A 21,844-nucleotide genomic window follows, 5' to 3' on the forward strand; every position below is an offset into this window, starting at 1 on the left:
TATTATTTTAAATGTAAATTAAGAATCATTTAAAACGATTAAAATAGACTTTCTCTTTATAATAAAAATAATTTTTTATTGTTTTTTCTTAATATACAAATTATATGAAACAGGAAAATGAAGCCATTGAGATAGAATTGAATAATAATGAAAACAAACTTAATTGTTAATTAAAAATATGCGGGAAAAATCATACTATTTAATTTAAATATTTTTATGTCACATTGATAAATCAATACACATAATGAAAAAAAATACTATTGTCATAATGTTGATAACAAATAGGAGTATAATATATTCTGATAATTATTTTGTATCTATATTCCTTATCAATATCATTGTACAGGTGCACAACATAAATTTTTATGCATTTAATGGAAGCAATTTTACAAATTTAAATCCATTACAAAATCAAATGATACTTAATGACTATTATTACAAAATTAAATATTAATTAATAATTACTATTATTATGTTCTCTATTTCTTATTTTATACTCAAATCTCTTTTTCTTATATTTTATTTTATAGTATTTATTTATGATAGTGAGAAACACATCATTCATCATTCAATAATAGTTATTTCAAATTGATAGTATTTCTAAATCTAAATTAATACAATTATTGATAATTTTTTAATAAATAGAATAATTTTCATAATGTTAAGAATTTTTGTTTTAGATATGATTGTAAATATATGAAAGTAAAAAATGTTAAATATTTATATATGAAGGTTGAATTTGATAATTTTTTTAAAATTAATATAGTTAATAAAAATTTTCTTAACAAAGACTCTTAACTTAACAAATCAATCATATGAGAAAAATCATATAATATTGTACATAATTAATAAATAAAAATATGTTTTAGATTTGTAATAAATAATAAGAATATAAAATTGTAATATCCTAAACTAAATATATTAATTTTTAATGTATCAATCCAAACACGGAATAAATTTTGTTGTTTTTATAATTATTTATATTAATAAATTTTTTAGTATTTATTTTTAGATATATTACCATAGTCTTATTGATCTAAATATTTTTATCGGTACGAGACCTTTTTCTAAACATTTAATTATTATTTTTCACGGGTACCAGACATTTTTCTTACATTCAATTATTATTTTTTTACGAGTACCAAATTTTTTTCTACAGATTCAATTATTATTTTTTTATAGGTACCAGATATTTTCTATTAAAAAAATATACTTTAAAATAAATGCGCGTCCCTTACCAGAACCCGGGTTCGCACGGGTTTGTTACTAGTAGTAGTTTAAAGTAGAATCAATTTTTGAAGCTCAATCAATTCTATTTTAAAAAAATCAAACACCTCAAAATTATTCTACAATCAATTATACACCTTTATAATTGTTTTTTCATCCTTTAAAAGGTAAACCAAACCTAATTGAAAAAAAATTTTAATTTCGCATGTAACATGTTAGGGAGACCATTGAATGCGGATTCTGACCAAAAGAGACTTTAACACTACATATTCATTTAAAATTTTAAATCAATAGATATACGAGTTACTTCTTTTATATATTCAACATTTCCTCCTTTTATAATCAATATGAAATTTAACAACTCATTTGTTATAGGGTTGAAATTCAAGTATAAGTGGTTAAGTCTCACATCCTATAACAAAATTCAATTTTCTAAGAGGGAGTCTCACATCTATGTTTTTTTGTTTATCTTAATATAAACGATTTTAAAATCAAAGTTTTAACAAATTGTTTTTTACTTTAAAATAACACAATTCTCCCATCCTCCTCCCCTCCACCATTATCTTTAATGTTTGAAGTAACTCTGTTACCAATTAGCATTTTAGTTTAACTTGTGTTATAAGACTAATCCTTTAAATAGTTAGTATTATATATTCAAATACTTTTTCTTTTAACAGGAGGTTTTAACAAATCTCCACCGTTTAATGGTGAAAGGTTTACTATATAGAAATAGAGAATGAAAATATTTCCTAATTTTGTCGATTTTGATTTGTGGGGTTATATTTTAAATTGTTTTTTCTCCCTACTCATTCTATCAATAATGTTGTAGTAAACAAACTTTGAAACAATGTATTTGATGATAAGTTGTTAAGCACTAGAGAGAACAATTATGTTTTTTACTATAACTTTGCTAAAGAAGTATGAGACACCCTTTGATGAAATCTATGAAGTTCAAAGTAAGATAGAGAGAGAAAGAATAAACACACTTGTCCAAGAAGTAGATATTGTTGGACAAGTGACTCCATACACAAAAGGAGGTAAATTATAGAGATTCAAAAATCGTTGATTTAATAAAAATTTATTTAATAAATCAGTTTAAATTTTTTTTATCAAAATCCGTTGAATAAGTATGCAACAAAAATTTAAAGTAAAAGAATTATTGAAAAATAAAGGAGATTAGGGAAGAGAAATAACACCAAAAAAATATAGAGGTTCAGTCAAGAAGACTTAATTATGTCCTCAAGAATTGATCTTAAAAATCTCCAGAATACATGAGAATTTTTAAAAGGTTATGCCCATGAAACCAAACAAGTAAACAAATAGCAGGGCTTGAAACAGTAAGTCTCCAAACTAACAATGAATAAATTTGAAGCGGTTAATCTTCCAACTAAACATCAATTTGAAGCGGTTAATCTTCCAACTAAACATCAACTAAGTTTGAAGCAGTTAGTCTTCAAACCAAATATATATTTTACACAAGAAGTTGATCTTGAACCAAGACAAAATTTTAATTTAAATATCATCTGAATCGAACTAAAGTTTTATACATGTCAACCCTATTGAATTTCTATAACTTGTTGAAATCAAAAATTAAGTGAGATTTTACACCATATTGATCTCAAATTTATGCATTTGAATCGAATTGAACTCAAAATTTGTTATGGAGATTTTGCCTAAAAACACTTCATATCCAGTTCTCTCATGGAAGATTGAAATGTTTAATACTTTGTCAATGTTTACTTCAACAATCATTTGAGTATCAAACAATTCAAAATATTCTTCGTAATCACAAATAGTCTTTCTTCAAAGTTAACCATGATAGGATCTTATAACACTTCTTCAATGATTATCATTTTTCCATCTTCATTCTTAATAGCAAGCTTTCACATTCTTGTTGTTCTCAAAGTTAAGTACAATTATTAACCATGGTAAAATACAATCGTGTCTCTCACAAGAAAATCCTAAAATATTTCACACTCTTCTCTCATCTGGTTCACACAATGAATACAGTTATGCTTATATCTTAGATATTGTCACAATGAATACAGTTATGCTTAAATCTTGGATTGTTACAGGCTCCTTTTCCTGTTTATGAATCTGCTTGAATGTACTAACAAGGTTTGCTTGGATGAAAAATTAAAGAGGTGGAAGTTGAAATGAGAGCTACAAACATAAGTGAACACAGCAAACTAATGTGAGCACAGCAAAACACATGCTATCACTTCAGCTTCATCCTCTTTTTTCATGTAGGATTTCCATTATGGAACAAATTTGTTATCATTGTTTTAGGGTTTGTTGTTGATGAACGTTACAGTCAATATTTGTTGATCAATTCTCTTCTGATATCATGAACTGAACATAATTGAGAAAGATAGAGCAATAGGAGAATTTGATATCATGAAATAAAAAAATAAAGTTAGAGCAATTGGAGAAGCACAAAGATACCAATTCATTGTTTAAAAATTTTAGAAGAAAAAATTGTAATTCCAAAAACCATTATTCTGCCCATATTAGAGAAGAGATGATTGATGAATAATAGAATAAAATAACTAAGTTTTAGTATTAATATAACAAATTAAACAAAATAACCAAGTGAAATCCTCTCAGACAAATGCCTCGTTTCGTCCTCATACTTGTTTTGAATGGAAATTACATCGGACTCGTCATCGTTATAATCATCACTGAGAATTTCACCTATTCCTATCTTTTCAAACTTAAATACCAAAACATAGAATTAAAAAAAATCAAGAATTATTTAAAATGTAGTTGCTCAAACATAACCCCAAAACCTTAATAATGAATATAGGTCATGAGAAAAATTTTGAATGAACAACACAAATTAATGTTGCTTCAAGGGAACGAGTCAAATGGGAATCGAATTAATCCGCACCGACCAGATTAAAGAAGCCCAACAACAACAACGACGTTGTAATTTCAAAAATAAATAGATTCTTAGGGGATTCAAAAACCTCAAATGTACTTTGAGCTTACTAGACCAGCTTCAGAGACAAAAAAATCTCAGCAAATCTGAAGAGCTAAAGAATTTGATTTACGAGCAGTTAAACACCTTTCATGCCATTATATTCTAGCAAGTAGGCTGCCTGAATCACCACTCGATAATCATTTCAATCGACAACACAATTTAAGAATACATAAACAAGAAAGAACATAAGTGCGAATCGAATGAATCAATGGAACAAACAATTTTTGGAATTGGAACTACAAAACAGAGAGCAGCTAAGTTATTGTTAACCCTAATGAGAACATGTGTGTAAGATGTGGATTCGGGAGAGTATATATAAGGGCAACAAGTTAGGGTTTTTTGGAGACTCTTTCTTGTGGGCTTTTTTTTATGTTTTGGGTTGAGACATGTGATAAAATGGAACTCAACATTAATGGTTACTATTCTCACTCTGATGATTCATTACCACACCCCCAAACTCTTTTTTTGTGTAAAGTTTATTAAATATTAATAACGCTTCTTCCTTGAATTTGAGAATGTATGTTATATTGTATTTGTATCTAGAAATTAATTTTCTTAATGTAATTTAGTTTATTTTTAAAAATATATTTATAAATATTTAAGTGATGGAAAAATTTCTTCCTATTTTGACTCATATTTATAAATATTATTATAAATTTTTTGAATTTTTTTCTTTCTATGACTTATATTTTGTTTTCTTTTTCTGCTTTGGAAGTTCATTTTGATTTTCTTAATATTTTATTATGGATTGGTAAAATAAAATTGTCGGTCTATTTGGTAATAATTAAAAATTTATTAATTATATAGTAAATTAAATTGTAAAAAAAATTATAAAAAAATTGACAACTTTTCTGCTAATTAGTTAGTAAAAGTTTGAATTAAATGTTTCAAGTATAGTTCTTAGCTATTAGATTCATAATTATATTGTTGATATAGACTTCTACAAACTTACCTATGATGTCATGAAAGATCATATTTATGACTCGTTGATAGGCGACTTCATTGTTCTTCAAACATATAAAGACGTGAGTATCCTTTATAAGTTTTCAGTACTCTCAACGTATGAAAACACTTCACAATATAATCATAAATATTTAAAAGGTGAAAAATACTATTTAGACTTTATATTTACTATGCAAAAAATTTGGCAGAGAACTTAAAATACTCTTCAATAATATTAAATACTTTTAAAAGTATGTATTTTCAAACAATGTTGGAACAATTCTTAAAAAACTTTATCATTCCACCCGTTGAACCAAACAATGTTAGTTAGAGGGAGGAGAAAACTTATACTCCCTCTGGTCTTATTTATAAGAAAAACTTTATTTTTTAGATTCATTGAAAAGACAATGTATTTGACCCATATATTGTCTTGATACATTAGTTACTCAGTGTATGTTTGGCAACTTGTCCTGCTATCGTGATTTTGAGAAAATCACGGTCAAAAACCACGACAAGTGAAAAGCTACAACTTGTAGCTTCTTAATATTCACGTTCCACTGTTTCCCAACGTGCGGTGGCGGCAAATAGAATTGGATCCAAACACACACTCAATGTATCTAAAAAAACAAATTTCTTCTTATAAATAGGACCAGAGGGAGTATTCCTTTATTAAACAATTAAATTTAATTTTTGTTTGGACAAAAAAATAACAGTGCAATTATTATAAATCAATTATATATAAAATTTTAAACATAATTATACTCTAAAAGTCTCCCCCCTTCAAAAACAAACAAATTCATCATTTCAAATAGACTTTAAAAAACTAAGGAAACAAGTAGGCCAACTCAATACATCCTATCTACACCCATAACAAAAAAAGAAGATTTACACGTATCATTATATGGTGTATTGACCCATCATTTTCAGTTGCTGGTAACATTGCTCCCTAATCCCTACATGACTTTCCCACATTTCCACGGAATGTAAGATGGGGGCCAAATATCCAAATATAGAATGTAAAATGTACTTCACCCTAAGATATGGCTCAACCCCTTCTATTCCACCATTTCTAAAGATAAAATGTACTCATTCCACATCACAATGATTAACCTATTTAAAAAATCAACATAATGTAGTAACTTACAATTTCAAAAAAGATCTTAATGATTAACATAATAGTATAAATTAGTTCTTTTATTGTATTTTTAAATTAATATTATTTATATTATTAATATTTAATCTCCTATAAACTTAAGAAAAATAATTTACAATTATAAATAAATTCTATAAATTATAAATTCTATAATGTTCGCCCAAGAATACTTGATTGAGATGATAATAATTTCTTCCAGCTTAACTAGATATTTTGAATTTGAACTGAATTTTGAATTTACAACAATGTTAGACCTTTTAAAAAATAAATTTGTTGTTTATTGTGGTTATCTTCAATTCGAAGGATTAGTCATGCAATTGCATGCAAAGAATTTTCAATTTATAAAATAAATAAATAAAATCCAACAATACTTGTTGGAAATTATTAATATTTAATAATATTTAATCACCATGGGTGTGTTTTAAAATGACAAGAAAATATCTATGTGAAGTTTGCAATTTGAATATGAAAATAGACAATACTTCGTGAAGTGTTGTAGTAGGCAGTTTGTAGTTTGAATCAGAAATAGGCAACACTTTCTGAAGTGTTGCAGAATACGAAACAGTGCAACCTTTGAGAATTGTTGCTGTAGGTGAAACAGTGCAACGATTGAAAGTGTTGTTGTAGGCGAAAAAATGCAACATTTAGCAAAAGTGTTATTGAAAGTGTGTGTTTCATACAGGGTCGCAACCTTATGAAACAACACCACTTTAGCCTATAAATTGGACATTCTAGATTCAGAAAAAAATCTGATAAGCCTATCATATTCACTAAAATTCCAGACACTCTTCGCTACATCAGAGTTTTCGTCGGTCTTACGCGAACTCGATAAAAGGCTGAATTATCCTGGGTATTCCTGCGTTCCAACTCTAAGACATATTGAGAGTGCTTGAAATACTTATAAGGAAAGTGATTCCGCTCACGATTCTAGCCTCGATCCCTTCAATTGAAATTGATTTTCTAACAATCTTATAAGTATCTTAAAGGATAACGACTATCAAGGCTTCAGTTTCAAACATCAAAGTAATTACTTGCAAGAACCGGCATGAATCGGTATTATGAATTCAGGCATATAAAGATCATCTAAAGATGGATCATGACTTATATAGACCTCTGAATTTGGAGTCTAATATTTAACTAATCATGAGATGTGGAATTTTGAGAACCTTATCGAGGAGGATAAGGAATTCGAGTTTCCAACAAATGAAGAACCTCGTGAGTAAGGTTCTCCACAGATTGTTGAAACACAAACCAAAGTTTGGCACAAATTGTTGAAAAACAACCCAAGCTTAGAAACAAGAGAGTCTGAAAGACTAAAGATCAATAACCGAACAAAATTGATTGTCGACATATTTCTTTTTCCTAGCAGAAGAAAATCGTGAGAATTTTGTTCATAAGATTCCTATTATTCTTCAAGTGGAAGATGATCATAAGATTTACAAGGAATAACTTTAAAAGACTCGTCCTTTTGGCATATGATGTTATCCAAGACGAAATGGATTTGATAATGATCATACTTGGAAACTTATCAATCTACCTAAAGGATCAAGACCCATTGGGTACAAGTGGATGTTTAGAAGGAAGTATCATAGTGATGATACACTAAACACCTACAGTGATAGATTAGTAGCCAAGGGTCTTAGACCAAAGGAATGTGTTGATTGTTTCAACACATATGCACTAGTAGTAAGCACAAGGATATTGGAGTTTCGTTTGCATCAGTTCCTTTGCATGACCTTATAGTTCATCAAATGGACGTAAATACGACACTCCTTAATGGATATCTAGATGAGGAGATTTACATGGAGAAATCAGAAGGTTATGTGCTTCCTGGTAATGAACAAAAGTGCAAGATTCTTAAATAAAAGGGGAGACACACAACGAGGAAGATTTTTCAATCTTATTAAAACAAGAATTCAAAGAGTTTGTCATCATCAAAAAGGGGGAGATTGTTAAGAATATCTTATATCTAGTTTTGATTAAGACAAAGGTTATCAAAGAAGAAAAGGATCAAAAGTGTCATGCACGTCAATGATGAAGTTGACCAAAAAGGTTTAACATAGAAATTCAACTGAAGATTTGAGAGAACTGGACATAACCAAGGTACTCGTTGCAATTTATATCATACTATTTTAAATTGCTCAAAACTTCATCTCTCACTTCATCTGAAAACCTTCTTACATCATCATGCATGATTAAAAAGATCTTGAAATGATAGACACAATTTTCAATCAAAGTAAAGCGAAATAATGAGGGTTAAAAACATAATCAAAGAAATTATATTGAGAAAAACACTTGTCAACATAATCATAAACATTTAAAAGGTGGAAAATATAATTTTAGACTTTCTATTTATTAAAACTTTTCCACTTCCTTTAATCAACCAACACAATTTTTTTAACACACTATCAATTTTATGCCTTTTAACAAATCCTTTTATGTTTACTTCAAGAATCTATACTTTTTGATAGACCCTCAATCCTCTTCAACAATATTAAATACTTTTAAAATTTATGTATTTCCAAACAAGGTTGAAACAATTTTTAAAAATTTCTCTCATTCCACATGTTAAAACCAAACAATGTTAGAGGGAGGAGAAATCTTAAAACCAAACAAGGTTAGAGGGATGAGAAATCTTATTTTCCTTGTATATAACATTTAAATTTATTTTTTGTTTGGACAAAAATAATAATTCAATCATTCTTTATAGTATTCTTGTATATTATTATAAATCTCAAATATGAATTCAAATTTAAACATAGTATACTCTAAAACTTTCCCTCTTTAAAATCAGGATGTCAATTACTAGGCCAATTCGGTGCATGTTTGGTTATGCTTTTGAAAAAGCTAAAAGCAATTCTGGGAGTGTAGAATTTTTGGGTAATTTTAAGATGTTTGGTTATGCAAAAGTATAATTGATTCTGTCTCCATAATTGATTCTGTCTCCAGAATTGATTCTACTTGAAGCTATAATTTGTAGCTTCTACCTCCAGAATTGATTCGGGATGATTTTTACATAAATATATCCAAACATAAATCAATTATGATAAACTCAATTGTGATATAATCAATTCTACCAAACTCAATTCTGGTAAATATAATTTTGTCCACCGCCAATTCAAACACGCCCTCAATGAATCCTCGCCCTCAATGAATCGTCACCCACACCCAAAACATATAAAATGAAGATTTACACGTCTATCATTATTTGTGTATGAACCATCATTTTCAACTGCTGGTAACATTGGTCCTTACAGCATGACTTTCTCACGTTTTCAGGGAAAGTAAAATTGGCCAAACATCAAAATAGTAACACCTAATATGTCTCAATCCTCTCTGCTCAACAACTTTCTAAACATAAAATGTAGTCATTCCACATCACAATGATTAACCTATTAAAAATATATAAACAAAGAAAAGTCAAAATAATGTTACAATTTATAAGAAGATACTATTAAAGTTTAATAGTACTATATAGTATATATAATAGTTTAATAGTACTATTTATATTATTTTAAAAGTACCATCTTTGATTATATTTATTTATAAAAAAAAATATTGTTTAAATTTATTAAATAATTAATATATTGATTTATTATATAGTCTACGTTTTTTAATGAATCTAAGAAATAAATATTTAAGAGAGAGAAATAATAAATTATTTTTTAATGATATTTTTAATTAATAGACTTAATTATAATTTTGGTCTTTTATATTTTTTTATTCACAAAATTGACTTTCATTCTAAATTTAAACAGTTTTGGTCCCCTTCTTATAATTATGTATTTAAAATTAACGATATTTTTACTTTTTAAATGACAAATTACGTGTAAACCATGACAAATCATCATATATAAATTTATTATTGAACTTTATGAATAAAAATATAAGTTAAAAAACAAAAAATCTCAATGATTTTTTATGAAAAATATGATAGGAGGACTAAAACTGTTTGAATTTAAAATAGGAAGAACAAAACTGTTTGAATTTAAAATAGAATGACTAATTTCGTGAATTAGATAAAATAGAGAGATCAAAACTGTAATTTCGCTTAATTAATATCACTCATATCATTAATACTAAATATGTATTAAATATGTATTGAAAACTAATATTCTTGAACTATAGAACAAATTCATTAATTATTTAATAAATTTAGACAAGTAAACATTTTTTTATTAATAGGATAATAAGGAATATTTAATTTTGTATTTATAATAAAAAAAGTTTACTTGTCTAAATTTTTTAAATTAAATATTATTTTTCACCAAAAAGGCTAAAATCGGGGTGTCCTATACGAAAAACATCATCGGAGTGGATGACACGTTTCACAAAAGAGGCTGAAACTTGGCTGGATAACTTTATAGAAAGGATGAACGAGGTCACTAGGTTGAGCGAGATTGAAAGAGAGTCAAATAAGGAAAGGCCAAAGGCACCCGTGGAAATAGATTTAGGTGGTGAGACGTGTTTTGAATCTAACTATATGTATTTAGGTGGTGATACATTTTTTATATGTATTGTTGTCAACGTAATATGAATACAATTTGTTACATTACACATATGTAATGTATATTGAACATTAATTGTATAACAATTGGGGTTTATTTTAGAAAAAATAATTAGTTTCAAACTATTAACAACATTGTCCATGCATGCAACAGGTTTTGTACGAACAGTGGGTATGTGGCGTGATTCTGGAGATGCACTTTCGGACTAACCCCATTTTAATTGCAAAAACTACTAAATATGGGGTAATTCGAAAATGCATCTTCATAGAAACCTTTATTTTGAAAAAAATATGGTGACTCCAAAAATGCATATCCATAATATCCTCTAAGACAATATAAGGTTTCTAAGGTCCATAATAATCTAAAACTTGTATAAATATGGGGTCTCTCATCTCATGTTGATTACAAAACCACACAAGAATGAATACATATTTTCATCTTGCATTTGTGTATTTCAATGGCACAAATCTCCCACTTCAATTTAGGGTCAGCGAGGACACACCTCTCATTGATCTGAAATCCAAACTGAATAATCTTCTACGATATCCAAACATTCGAAGAGTTGTCAAATTCGGGTACCGTTCACCCATGATTGACGACGAAGAGAATGTTGGGTTAACTATTCGGAGGGTCAACATGAGAGAGCATTTACATTGTTTTTTCTCCTCTTTTTGAGCAACACAACTTTGTGAGTGACACACCACATACTCACCCAAAACCTTAGGTGATAGGTGTGTGGGCTATATCACTTATAAATGATCAAGTCTCCATTTTTATAATCAACGTGAGACTTCCCCACACTTTGTTTCTCAAAGTTTCCAACTCACTTGTTATTCTCAAACTCCCTCTCAAGTGTGAGTCTCACACGACAATGCTCCCCCTCAAGTAGAAACTCTTTTTATCCACATACACTTGTACCACCATTGACACTCTTCAATGGGACATCTCCTATCCACCACCTATGAGGAGTACTTTCGATACAAGGAAGTTAGTCCCACACTCGAACCTACCTCTGATACCATTGTTGGGTAAACTATTCGGGTGGTCAACATGACGAAGCATTTACGTTGGTTTTTTTTCTTTTTTGAGTAACACATCTTTGTGAGAGACACACCACATACTCATTTAAAACGTTAAGATGATAGGTGCGTGAGTTCTCTCACTTATAAATGCTCAAGTCTCCACTTTTCTACTTAATGTGGGACTTCCCCACACTTTGTATCTCAAAGTTTCCAACTCACACTTGTTATTCTCAACATGGAAGATACAATTGAGCAACTTTGAGTTGAAGATGAATCAAGATTTAAGAGTTATGTGAAATACATTTTGCCGTTACGAAACAAAGAGTTTGATTGAAGTGGATGCGACGACTGTAAGATCGACCGAAGATATTCCATAGATGTTGAAATGTCTCGAACCATCCGTTCATAATGAAATGTAACGTTAAATTTACGTTTACGATTATCAATGTAATTTTAAGTATTTTGATGTTGATTTATGATGTTATTTCAAAATTCTGCAATTGTTTCTGGTTTGACAAAACAAGGCCTTTTCCAGAAATGCATTTCCGTAAAATTCACTAATTTTCGAAACCACCCTAATATTGTTACTGAGATGCATCTCTGGACTAATTTTAGACAAAATGAGGACAATTCACTTATAAAGTGCTGAGATGTGTGTATTATGGGTGTGTCCGAAAATACAATTACGAAATTTTGGGCATTTTTGTTTTTTCATAAGGGTGCGCTAGCACCCCATGTGGTGTACAAAGTAACCCTCTAATCCTTATAGGGATGACAAAACGGGCCTGACCCCATAGTCATGCCCGTTTTACTTGCATTTTTTTTGTGGAACAGACTAAAATTTTAAACCCGCACCCTCTAATATGATCGTCTCTTCCTACTTTGTTTTTTTTTCCAGACTTTTGCGGGTGCAAATTTACATAAAATTTTGTAATTATTAGATTAGAAAATTGCAGTGCGTGCAGACCCGTTCCGCTTTTATTTTTTATCAGACAAGCCAAAATTTTAATATGTACCCTACATAATGTCCATCCGTCCTATTTTTTTCGGATTTCTGGAGAAATCTACATGCCACCCCCTTTTTTATACTTGGCACCCCCATATTTTTTTAACTCAATTTTATCTTTGTTGAAAAATGTTGAGATACAAATAATTTCCGGAAGAAATTTTCGGTATGCACTGTCAAATTGTCGGTACAACATACCGGAAATTTCAGGTACATCATACCGGAAATTTTAGTTACTTTGAAATTTCCGGTACATACCGAAAATTTCAAATTTATTGTATCACAGTTTTTTTTTAAAATAATGGAAATTTCGGTACATCATACCGGAAATTTTAGTTAAGAAATTTCAAATTTATGGTATCACCATTTTTTTTTGTAAAAAAATACCGGATATTTCAAAAAATCCGGTAAAAACTCACGAAATTTTTAAAAATTCAGTATTTTTTCTAAATTTCCAGTAAAAGCGCATATTTTGTAAAAATTAATAACTTTAAGTAAGGGTATAATGGTAAAAGCATAACTCTGGAGTGATATGTTTAATTTTAGGGGAGAGGCCCATTTGCCCCCCTTCCTATATGGTATTTCCAACTTGAAACACCCTCAAACAGTTTTGCACGCAACTCATACCTATCCTATATGTAACCATAACAACCTTGTCATCATCCATATCCAGTGTCTTAAATAGGACCATGATTCTCAATTATAAGTTGTCAAAAAAACTAAAAACTGATTCTCAAAAATATATATAACCAACACAATTAATAATCATTTATTTAATATATCCCTCATTCTGTATTACAAAGAGTGAATAGAGTTTGAACCAAACACCTCAAAATGAGGATCGAGCAACAAAATGATGGCGTATCAGCTTCCAGAAAACATCTCGTTTTTGCTTATTACGTTACTGGTCATGGTTTTGGACATGCAACTCGAGTCACCGAGGTAATAATTCTCAATTTTTGGTTTTTCCTTGTTTTTGGTCAAATGGGATACTCGATTAATAATAAAAATTGGTTTTTGATTCTGGGTTTTGGGTTTTGTTTTTTTACCAACCCAATTCTTAAAAAGAGGATTTTTTTGTTATGATTAGATTGGAATTTGAATTTTGAAATGGAAGAATGAATGAATGTGTAGGTGGTGAGGCATTTGATCGATGCAGGACATGATGTGCACGTGGTTACTGGTGCTCCTGATTTTGTTTTTACCTCTGAAGTTGACTCTCCTAGATTATTCATTCGCAAGGTGAATTTTTGTATTAATTCATTCGTTTTTTTCGTTGATTTTAATAGATAGAATGTAAGCATAATTCGAATGCTTCTTTGAAATAGGTGCTTTTGGACTGTGGAGCTGTTCAGGCAGATGCTTTGACCGTCGATCGCCTGGCTTCTTTGGAGAAGGTAATTTGAAATGACATTGAATATTTGATTGTTCATAGCTGTAATGCTTTGAAATAGTTGCTTCACCGATATTATCTGCGTTCCTGATCCGTTACTTTGTATTTGGATATGGTAGTATTCTGAAACAGCAGTTAAGCCCCGAGCTAAAATCTTGGCATTGGAAACTGAGTGGCTGAACTCTATCAAAGCTGACTTAGTGGTATGTGAAATATTCTTTCCTTGGTGATAAGAAAAAGTGATTAGAAGAAAATGATATTACGAGTTTGTTTTATGCTTAAAGTAACTTAAGTTGATTTGAGAAAACAGGTCTCTGATGTTGTTCCGGTTGCGTGTCGTGCCGCAGCAGATGCTGGCATTAGATCTGTTTGTGTGACCAATTTCAGGTAACTCACGTCAGACTACCATTTTTCCGTTCTTAGAATCTTAGTTCTATTCCTTTGTTACGTGTCCATAATACTCTGGTGCATGTGTTTGTTCTTTCAGTTGGGACTTCATCTACGCAGAGTATGTCATGGCTGCTGGACTTCATCATCGTTCAATAGTTTGGCAGGTGACAATAATCCTCTTTATATCAAAGGATATTTCTATGTCCTAAATATATGAATGGCACACGAATTGAATATCATAACTACACATAACTTGTGCTATTCTGATCCTCAGTCTTTTGTGTTTGGTGGCTTATCGCTGAATGTGAAAGTTTCGTTATTGATTGTTTGTATTGATGTCTGTTTAGAAATAACTGATTATGTTTATAATATGTATGCTCAGCATTTAGTCACTTTTATACAACTTGTGGCAAATATCAATATTTTACACTGATGCAGATAGCCGAGGACTATTCCCATTGCGAGTTCCTTATTCGCCTCCCGGGATATTGTCCAAGTATGTCTATATTTACACAATGAATTATTTGAACGCAGACTTAAATTATCAATTAACTAGAACTGAGGTATCTCCCATTTTACAGTGCCTGCTTTTCGCGATGTTATTGATGTCCCTTTGGTAGTGAGGAGGCTGCACAAATCTGCAAAAGAGGTACTACCTCCCAAACTTCAGTGGATCTATTCCATAGCGTAATTTAACTCCTAATCTATGTGCTTGTAATTTTGCTTGTTAAAGGTGAGGAAGGAGCTTGATGTACCTAATGATGTGAAGCTAGTTATTCTCAACTTCGGTGGCCAGGTGATTTCTTTGATCCCCTCTTCTATAAACAAAAACTTGATAATCGTTTTTTCATGACTGAAAAGTAGCGGTTTGTTCAATTTTTCTATAAAACAGTATCATAACGCCGCTATAGCTTATATTTAGCAATATTTTGTGCTAAACAGTGTAGTACAGAATAATAACGATTATTTCAAATTCCTCTATGTTATAGCGCCACTATAGCCGCGATTTAACAACACCATCTAGAATGCTGCAATTTTGCAAAAAATTGTTATTTGATTCTCATATTCGTGGCATGTTTGACTAATGACTCTTGTTTTATATCTAGCCATCGGGATGGAAGTTAAAGGAGGAGTTTCTACCTCCTGGCTGGTTGTGCTTGGTACTTCTTCCGCCACTTTTTGTATCATTCTTTTCATTAAATTGCTTATAATATTTCATCATTTCTAATCTTGCTTTCATTATCCAGGTTTGTGGTGCTTCTGAAAATGCGGAGCTACCACCGAATTTTAGGAGACTTGCTAAAGATGCATATACGCCCGACATTATTGCAGCATGTGACTGTATGCTTGGTTAGTATGAAACTTGTATGATTGCAACAAGTTGAATTAAACGGAAGAGTATATATAATTGCAATTTTTATGATTATTTTAGGAAAAATTGGATATGGCACCGTTAGTGAAGCCTTGGCGTACAAGTGTCCCTTTGTCTTTGTAAGAAGAGATTATTTCAACGAAGAACCGTTTTTGAGAAATATGCTTGAGGTATTCTATTGTCTTTTTCTGTATCAGTTTGCTTTTCTCTTCAATGTTTTGTTGTTGTTGTTGCTGCCGAGGGTCTTAGAAGATATAATAACCGTCTTGTGTTTTTTTTTTTTAATTTAGTATTCTCAATGTGGTGTCGAAATGATCAGGCGAGATTTAATCACCGGTCACTGGAGACCTTATCTTGAACGTGCAATAAGTTTGAAACCCTGCTATGAAGCAGGCATTAATGGTGGCGAGGTACCTCTCTTTTTCTTTTGTTAACGTTCTCTTCAGCCCTTATTTGTTAGCACTATTGTGTTACCTCTATTTTGTTATTTGAACTATTCGGTATTTATATTCTTCTAAGGTTGTTCCTTTCCCTAACTTGCTATTGGCGTATTGCAGGTAGCAGCTCACATCCTTCAGGAGACAGCTTTTGGAAAAAATTATGCATCAGATAAGGTAAAGGATTTGTGATTACCGTTTTATTACCGCGTTCGTTTTTTCGTAAATTTTGTCATCAATTCAGTTTAATGAAAAATTTGAAAATATTGCAAAAGTGATTAAACTTAGATTTTCATTTCATATTTTTTACTTAATGATATTTAGCTTAGCGGCGCCAGAAGATTGCGCGATGCCATAGTTCTTGGTTATCAACTCCAAAGAGCTCCCGGCCGAGATATTGCGATCCCTGAATGGTATGCTACAGCCGAAGACCAACTTAGCCAGTCATTACCTAGTTCTCCTCTGGATGATAGAGGCTTTAGATCCCATTCGTGAGTGTCGCTTCTCTTCGTCGGTATAATTTTCTTGTCTGTTTCGTAATATGCAGTATAACTAACTACCTCTTATTTTTATATTTCCTGTTTTTCTAGAGGCGTTGAAGACTTTGACATTCTTCATGGAGATGTCCAAGATCTTCCGGATACCGTGGCGTTCTTACAGAGCCTATCCGAGTTGGTTGCAAAACACACTAGGAGAGAGCGCAAGGCTGCGGCTAATCTCTTCAATTGGGAGGTCTTAATCGTTTCATATGAAAATAAAATTTTATAAATTAATTGTCTCTGAACTCACGCCTTCGAAGAAACAGTTGCTATGTCACATAATCTATTAACTTCAAATGCTTATTCTTTCACATTTTGACTTTGTACATTTTTGTGACAGGAAGAAATTTTCGTAACGAGAGCTCCGGGAAGGTTAGATGTAATGGGCGGTATTGCTGATTATTCTGGTAGCCTTGTCCTGCAGATGCCAATTAGAGAGGCCTGTCATGTTGCTTTGCAAAGAGTCAATCCAAGTAAGCATAGACTTTGGAAACATGCAGAGGCCAGACAGAATGACAAAGGCGGGAATCCAACCGCTGTCTTGCAAATTGTATGGTCGAGAACTTACTAAATTTCCGTGCATTTATTCAACACCGTCATCTTTTCTTGAAGATGATAATGACTTCTCTTAATGTGCATTTTAACCGAATCTGGATCGTGTCAGGTATCATACGGCTCAGAATTAGGAAATCGCGGTCCAACGTTTGACATGGATTTGTCTGATTTCATGGATGGAGACAAGCCAATCTCATATAAGAAAGCGAGAAAATACTTTGCTCAAGATCCATCGCAAAAGTCGGTAACACAAATGCATCACTTCATTCGCACAAGCCACTACTGGAATCCTATCATGCTAATATATGATTATTGACAAACTTTTGCAGGTGGGCAGCATATGTTGCTGGGGCAATTTTAGTCTTAATGACCGAATTGGGCGTGAAATTTGAAGATAGTATAAGCATGCTGGTACGTCCTGTTCTCTTCCTATGCTATCAAACCTATCCCCATTAAGTTTTCTAAGATTTCGATTATGTAATCAAATATGTGTATAGGTTTCATCCGCGGTCCCAGAAGGGAAAGGTGTATCATCTTCTGCATCCATCGAGGTGGCTAGTATGGCTGCTATTGCAGCAGCTCACGGTAATAATGCTTCGCTTTATTTATTTTTGGAAACTTTATTAATTCGTCTCATAGAGTAAAATTGGTTTTCGGCGAGAGCAAGTTGTGTTAAAATCATTGATTCTTTGTAACTCAGGATTAAATATCAGCTCAAGGGATCTGGCTTTGCTCTGCCAGAAGGTTAGACTATATCCAGTATAATGATCGAAATGGATTCGCTATGCTGCTGTATATACATGTTTAATCTCGCTCATTCTCGTTTCAATTTCCATTAGGTCGAAAATCACATTGTCGGAGCTCCATGCGGTGTCATGGACCAGATGGCTTCAGCATGCGGTGAAGCCAACAAACTTCTTGCTATGATTTGTCAGGTGTGTATCATTACAAGCTACAAAATTCGGTGCTTTCGTATTTTTTAGACCTTAGAATCAATATTATGGTAATGCTTGTTGTTAATGCAGCCTGCAGAAATTGTCGGCCTTGTCGAAATTCCAAGTCATATCCGTGTTTGGGGAATCGACTCTGGAATAAGACACAGGTTGGTTTTCTATTATATAATTTTTTTCTTCGTTACGGACACAGGTTGGTTAAAAAATGTTCTATTTCAGTGTTGGAGGTGCAGATTATGGATCTGTCAGAATTGGGGCATTTATGGGTATGAAGATGATAAAGTCGCAGGCTTCTCAGGTATTGACCGAAATGTGTGCCGCAAATGGGTTGAATTCCGATGAAGTTGAACAAGACGACATAGAGCTACTTAAACAAGAAACCTCCTTAGATTACTTGTGCAATTTAATGCCTCACAGGTAAATCGTTTTTTCCTTAATTCAAAAAAGTTACTGTGATTCGCAAAAATTTTGATTTCCATATGTTACATTCTGTTGATGATAGAGTTCCTTCTTATAACTTCTGTTGTTAGATTTGAGGCTCTTTACGGCAAGACTATACCCGAATCTGTTGCTGGCGAGACATTTCTAGAGAAATATAAAAATCATAACGATCCTGTCACTGTTATTGATGAGAAGTGTAATTACGGAGTGAGAGCTCCCACAATACATCCTATCTATGAAAATTTCCGAGTCAAGGTTAGGACTTCATTCGATAAATTAATCGGTTACAAGTAACTCATTATGTATATCATTTTACTTAATTCTCCCTGCTATAATGTGGTGCGCAGACCTTCAAAGCGCTTCTGACATCCGCAAGTTCAACCGATCAACTTACAACATTAGGAGAATTGCTATATCAGGTACATCCACAGCTTCAATCAATCAACGCAAACGTCTTAATTTTCGTTTACTCTTACAAATGTTATAATGAAACTTTGATGCTAGAGTGAGAAAAATAATTTAGTATAAACTATGATTTGCAGTGCCACTACAGCTATAGTGCTTGTGGACTTGGCTCTGATGGAACAGATAGGCTTGTACACTTGGTACAAGAATTGCAGCATAGTGCAGCGTCTAAATCGGAAGGCGGGACGTTATGCGGCGCTAAGATCACTGGCGGGGGTTCGGGTGGAACAGTTTGCGTAATCGGTAGAAATTGCCTCAAGAGCAGCGAACAAATTTTCGAGGTATTTTATTATGAATTTAACATTCATGCAAGGCCTCATCAAACTCCTAAGTCTAAACTCCTGTAATGAAATTTGATTTCAGATTCAGCAGAGGTACAAAAAAGCTACTGGTTACTTGCCGTTTATTTTCGAGGGATCGTCACCAGGTGCGGGAAAGTTCGGCTACCTGAAGATTCTTCGGCGGGCTACCCTGAAAAAAGATGAGAGCTATGGTGATTTTAATGCAGTCTTGACTGAGAATGAAAGCTGATCATGGCTTGTATTTATGTATCTCACAATCATGGCTCGTATTCATGCAACCTAGATACGCACGCATAATGAATGATAAGATTGAATTGCAAATCTACAACAAAAATAAAATATGTTTGGCATTCCCCAACTACATATTACATAAATATCTCCAAAGTTATGATTGGATTGATGAAAGTGAACGGAGCAGAGCACAAGCAAACATAATGGAATAAAGTGGAACAAAAGGGAAATAAATCAATGAAGCATAGATTTTATTATATATTATGTATTTTCTTGTATAAATTGACGGAATGAAACAAAGCAACTACCTCATTCCATTGTATATTTGAAGGATCGGACGAAATGAATTCTATTATGTTCCATTATGTTTTCATATGTTCTCAAAAATCCTATAAAATGTTTTTTTTATGGACAAGATTTGTCTGGATTATATAATTTGGGCGCGTCTAATGTATACATGAGTTTTAAAGTCTTTTCATCTTCAAATATTTTCACTCAAACAACTCCAAAGAAAATCTCATTTTCATGAATTGTGTTTCAATATACAATCCTACCAATTGCATTTGATTATATGGTGTGTGAAAAAGGCATTATACATATGAAACGCAATGAGTTCGGGCAAAAAAAGTCAAAAAATGCAGATTAATAATTTCGGAGATGCATCTTCGATTTTGAGAATCAAAACGTTAAAAAATTTCGAAGATGCATCTCCGAAATTTTTTACAACCCAAAATAGCGTCCATGGCAGACATGCAGTCCCTCAAAACATCTAAAATAGTGCATTGATCAATAAAACTACCTATCAAACACGTTTTCCATTTACATAACATGTATAAACTACCTATTACATACCCTAGTCCTCAATTTTCAAGAAATGTATATAGAAAATTAAAAAAGTTTAAAATACAAAAACCACCAAATTTAGCCATGAAAACTACTATGGAAACCTACTCTAACCTCTAATCTAATCTCAAATCATCAACAAATTTAACCAAAATCCTAAATCCCTAATTATATAACTAAAACACAAATTATAAGAAAGAAAGGAAGCAAGAAGTTACCTTAGGTTGATGATGAGACAAATGAAATGTAGAATATTAAACTAGGAAAAAAAAGTAGTGTGTGAATAAGTGAGGAAGAAGGAAGAAATTTGAAATGAAGGAAAGAGAGGCAAAGACCCTCTCTAACCCTAACTGAAACGAAAAGAGGAAGGGGGGTTGGATCGGGTCCCACGTTGGGCCCAACCTAATTTTTTTTAGACACAACGTGTGATGCGCCTTGAGTAGCACGCTACATGCACATCTTTCTGCAAGCAAGAATCGAAAATCACAAAGAACGCATTACGCGTGTTGTAGCCCGCGGTGCGCGCTACATTAGACACATAATTTTTTTCTGCTACCAGCAAACATAACTTTACCGGTAGGTTTGTTTTGGCTCGATAAAAATGCAAAAATGAAAAACAATAAAAAAACACATAAAACATGATGAATATTCACAAATTGAGGTGCCTCCCAATAAACATTTTTTTAACGTCGGTCAGCTCAACGGTCAAAGGCAATCAAGTATCACCAAGAGAAATTACACTTGTTTCACGATTAAACTTACATCCCCCGATACACCTTCAACCTCTGACCATTTACCGTCCATTACTTCTTCATTTTTTGATCCTCTACCACAATAGCACTAAAGTTGTTAACCTTTTTAACCAGAAATGGTCCATACCACTTAGACTTCAACTTTCCCGGAAAAGTTTCAAATGAGAATTGAAAAGTCGCACCAATTGGCCTACTTTAAAGTCTTTAAGACGAATTTTGCTATCATGGTAGAATTTCACATTCTCTTTGTAAATCGTATTGGAATGATAAGCATTTAGCCTTAACTCATCCAACTCATGGAGTTGGACTTTCCTCTTTTCCCCACATAAC

The 21,844-nt window shown here is 31.9% G+C and overlaps 1 protein-coding gene and 2 non-coding genes across 3 annotated transcripts; 1 reads left to right on the forward strand and 2 right to left on the reverse strand.

The window, feature by feature from the left end:
- Positions 1 to 3,825: 3,825 nt before the first annotated feature.
- LOC131600947 (small nucleolar RNA SNOR75) lies at positions 3,826 to 3,914 on the reverse strand. The gene has a single exon (XR_009283549.1). It is a non-coding gene; the product is annotated as a small nucleolar RNA SNOR75 (small nucleolar RNA).
- A 286-nt stretch (positions 3,915 to 4,200) lies between these two features.
- On the reverse strand, positions 4,201 to 4,330 carry LOC131600924 (small nucleolar RNA snoR77). The gene has a single exon (XR_009283527.1). It is a non-coding gene; the product is annotated as a small nucleolar RNA snoR77 (small nucleolar RNA).
- A 9,171-nt stretch (positions 4,331 to 13,501) lies between these two features.
- LOC131596193 (L-arabinokinase-like) lies at positions 13,502 to 20,292 on the forward strand. The gene is made up of 28 exons (XM_058868778.1): positions 13,502 to 13,783; positions 13,976 to 14,083; positions 14,170 to 14,238; positions 14,354 to 14,437; positions 14,545 to 14,621; positions 14,722 to 14,788; positions 15,063 to 15,120; positions 15,206 to 15,273; positions 15,358 to 15,420; positions 15,731 to 15,784; positions 15,872 to 15,974; positions 16,057 to 16,166; positions 16,287 to 16,406; positions 16,554 to 16,610; positions 16,758 to 16,924; positions 17,024 to 17,165; positions 17,313 to 17,522; positions 17,637 to 17,767; positions 17,857 to 17,938; positions 18,025 to 18,112; positions 18,228 to 18,271; positions 18,367 to 18,462; positions 18,553 to 18,629; positions 18,700 to 18,897; positions 19,011 to 19,176; positions 19,269 to 19,340; positions 19,464 to 19,667; positions 19,750 to 20,292. The coding sequence occupies exons 1-28, from the start codon at positions 13,676 to 13,678 to the stop codon at positions 19,915 to 19,917; spliced, it is 2,991 nt and encodes a 996-aa protein (XP_058724761.1). The 5' UTR covers positions 13,502 to 13,675; the 3' UTR covers positions 19,918 to 20,292.
- Positions 20,293 to 21,844: the final 1,552 nt, after the last annotated feature.

Source organism: Vicia villosa, linkage group LG4 (assembly GCF_029867415.1).
Source record: "Vicia villosa cultivar HV-30 ecotype Madison, WI linkage group LG4, Vvil1.0, whole genome shotgun sequence".
Taxonomy (NCBI): domain Eukaryota; kingdom Viridiplantae; phylum Streptophyta; class Magnoliopsida; order Fabales; family Fabaceae; genus Vicia; species Vicia villosa.

Coding starts and splice junctions, on each gene's coding strand:
- LOC131596193 (XM_058868778.1), top strand. CDS start 13,676: ATGAGGATCGAGCAACAAAATGATGGCGTATCAGCTTCCAGAAAACAT. Junction 15,421..15,730: donor TTCTCAACTTCGGTGGCCAG/GTGATTTCTTTG, acceptor TTTTATATCTAG/CCATCGGGATGGAAGTTAAA. Junction 18,630..18,699: donor GACTCTGGAATAAGACACAG/GTTGGTTTTCTA, acceptor GTTCTATTTCAG/TGTTGGAGGTGCAGATTATG.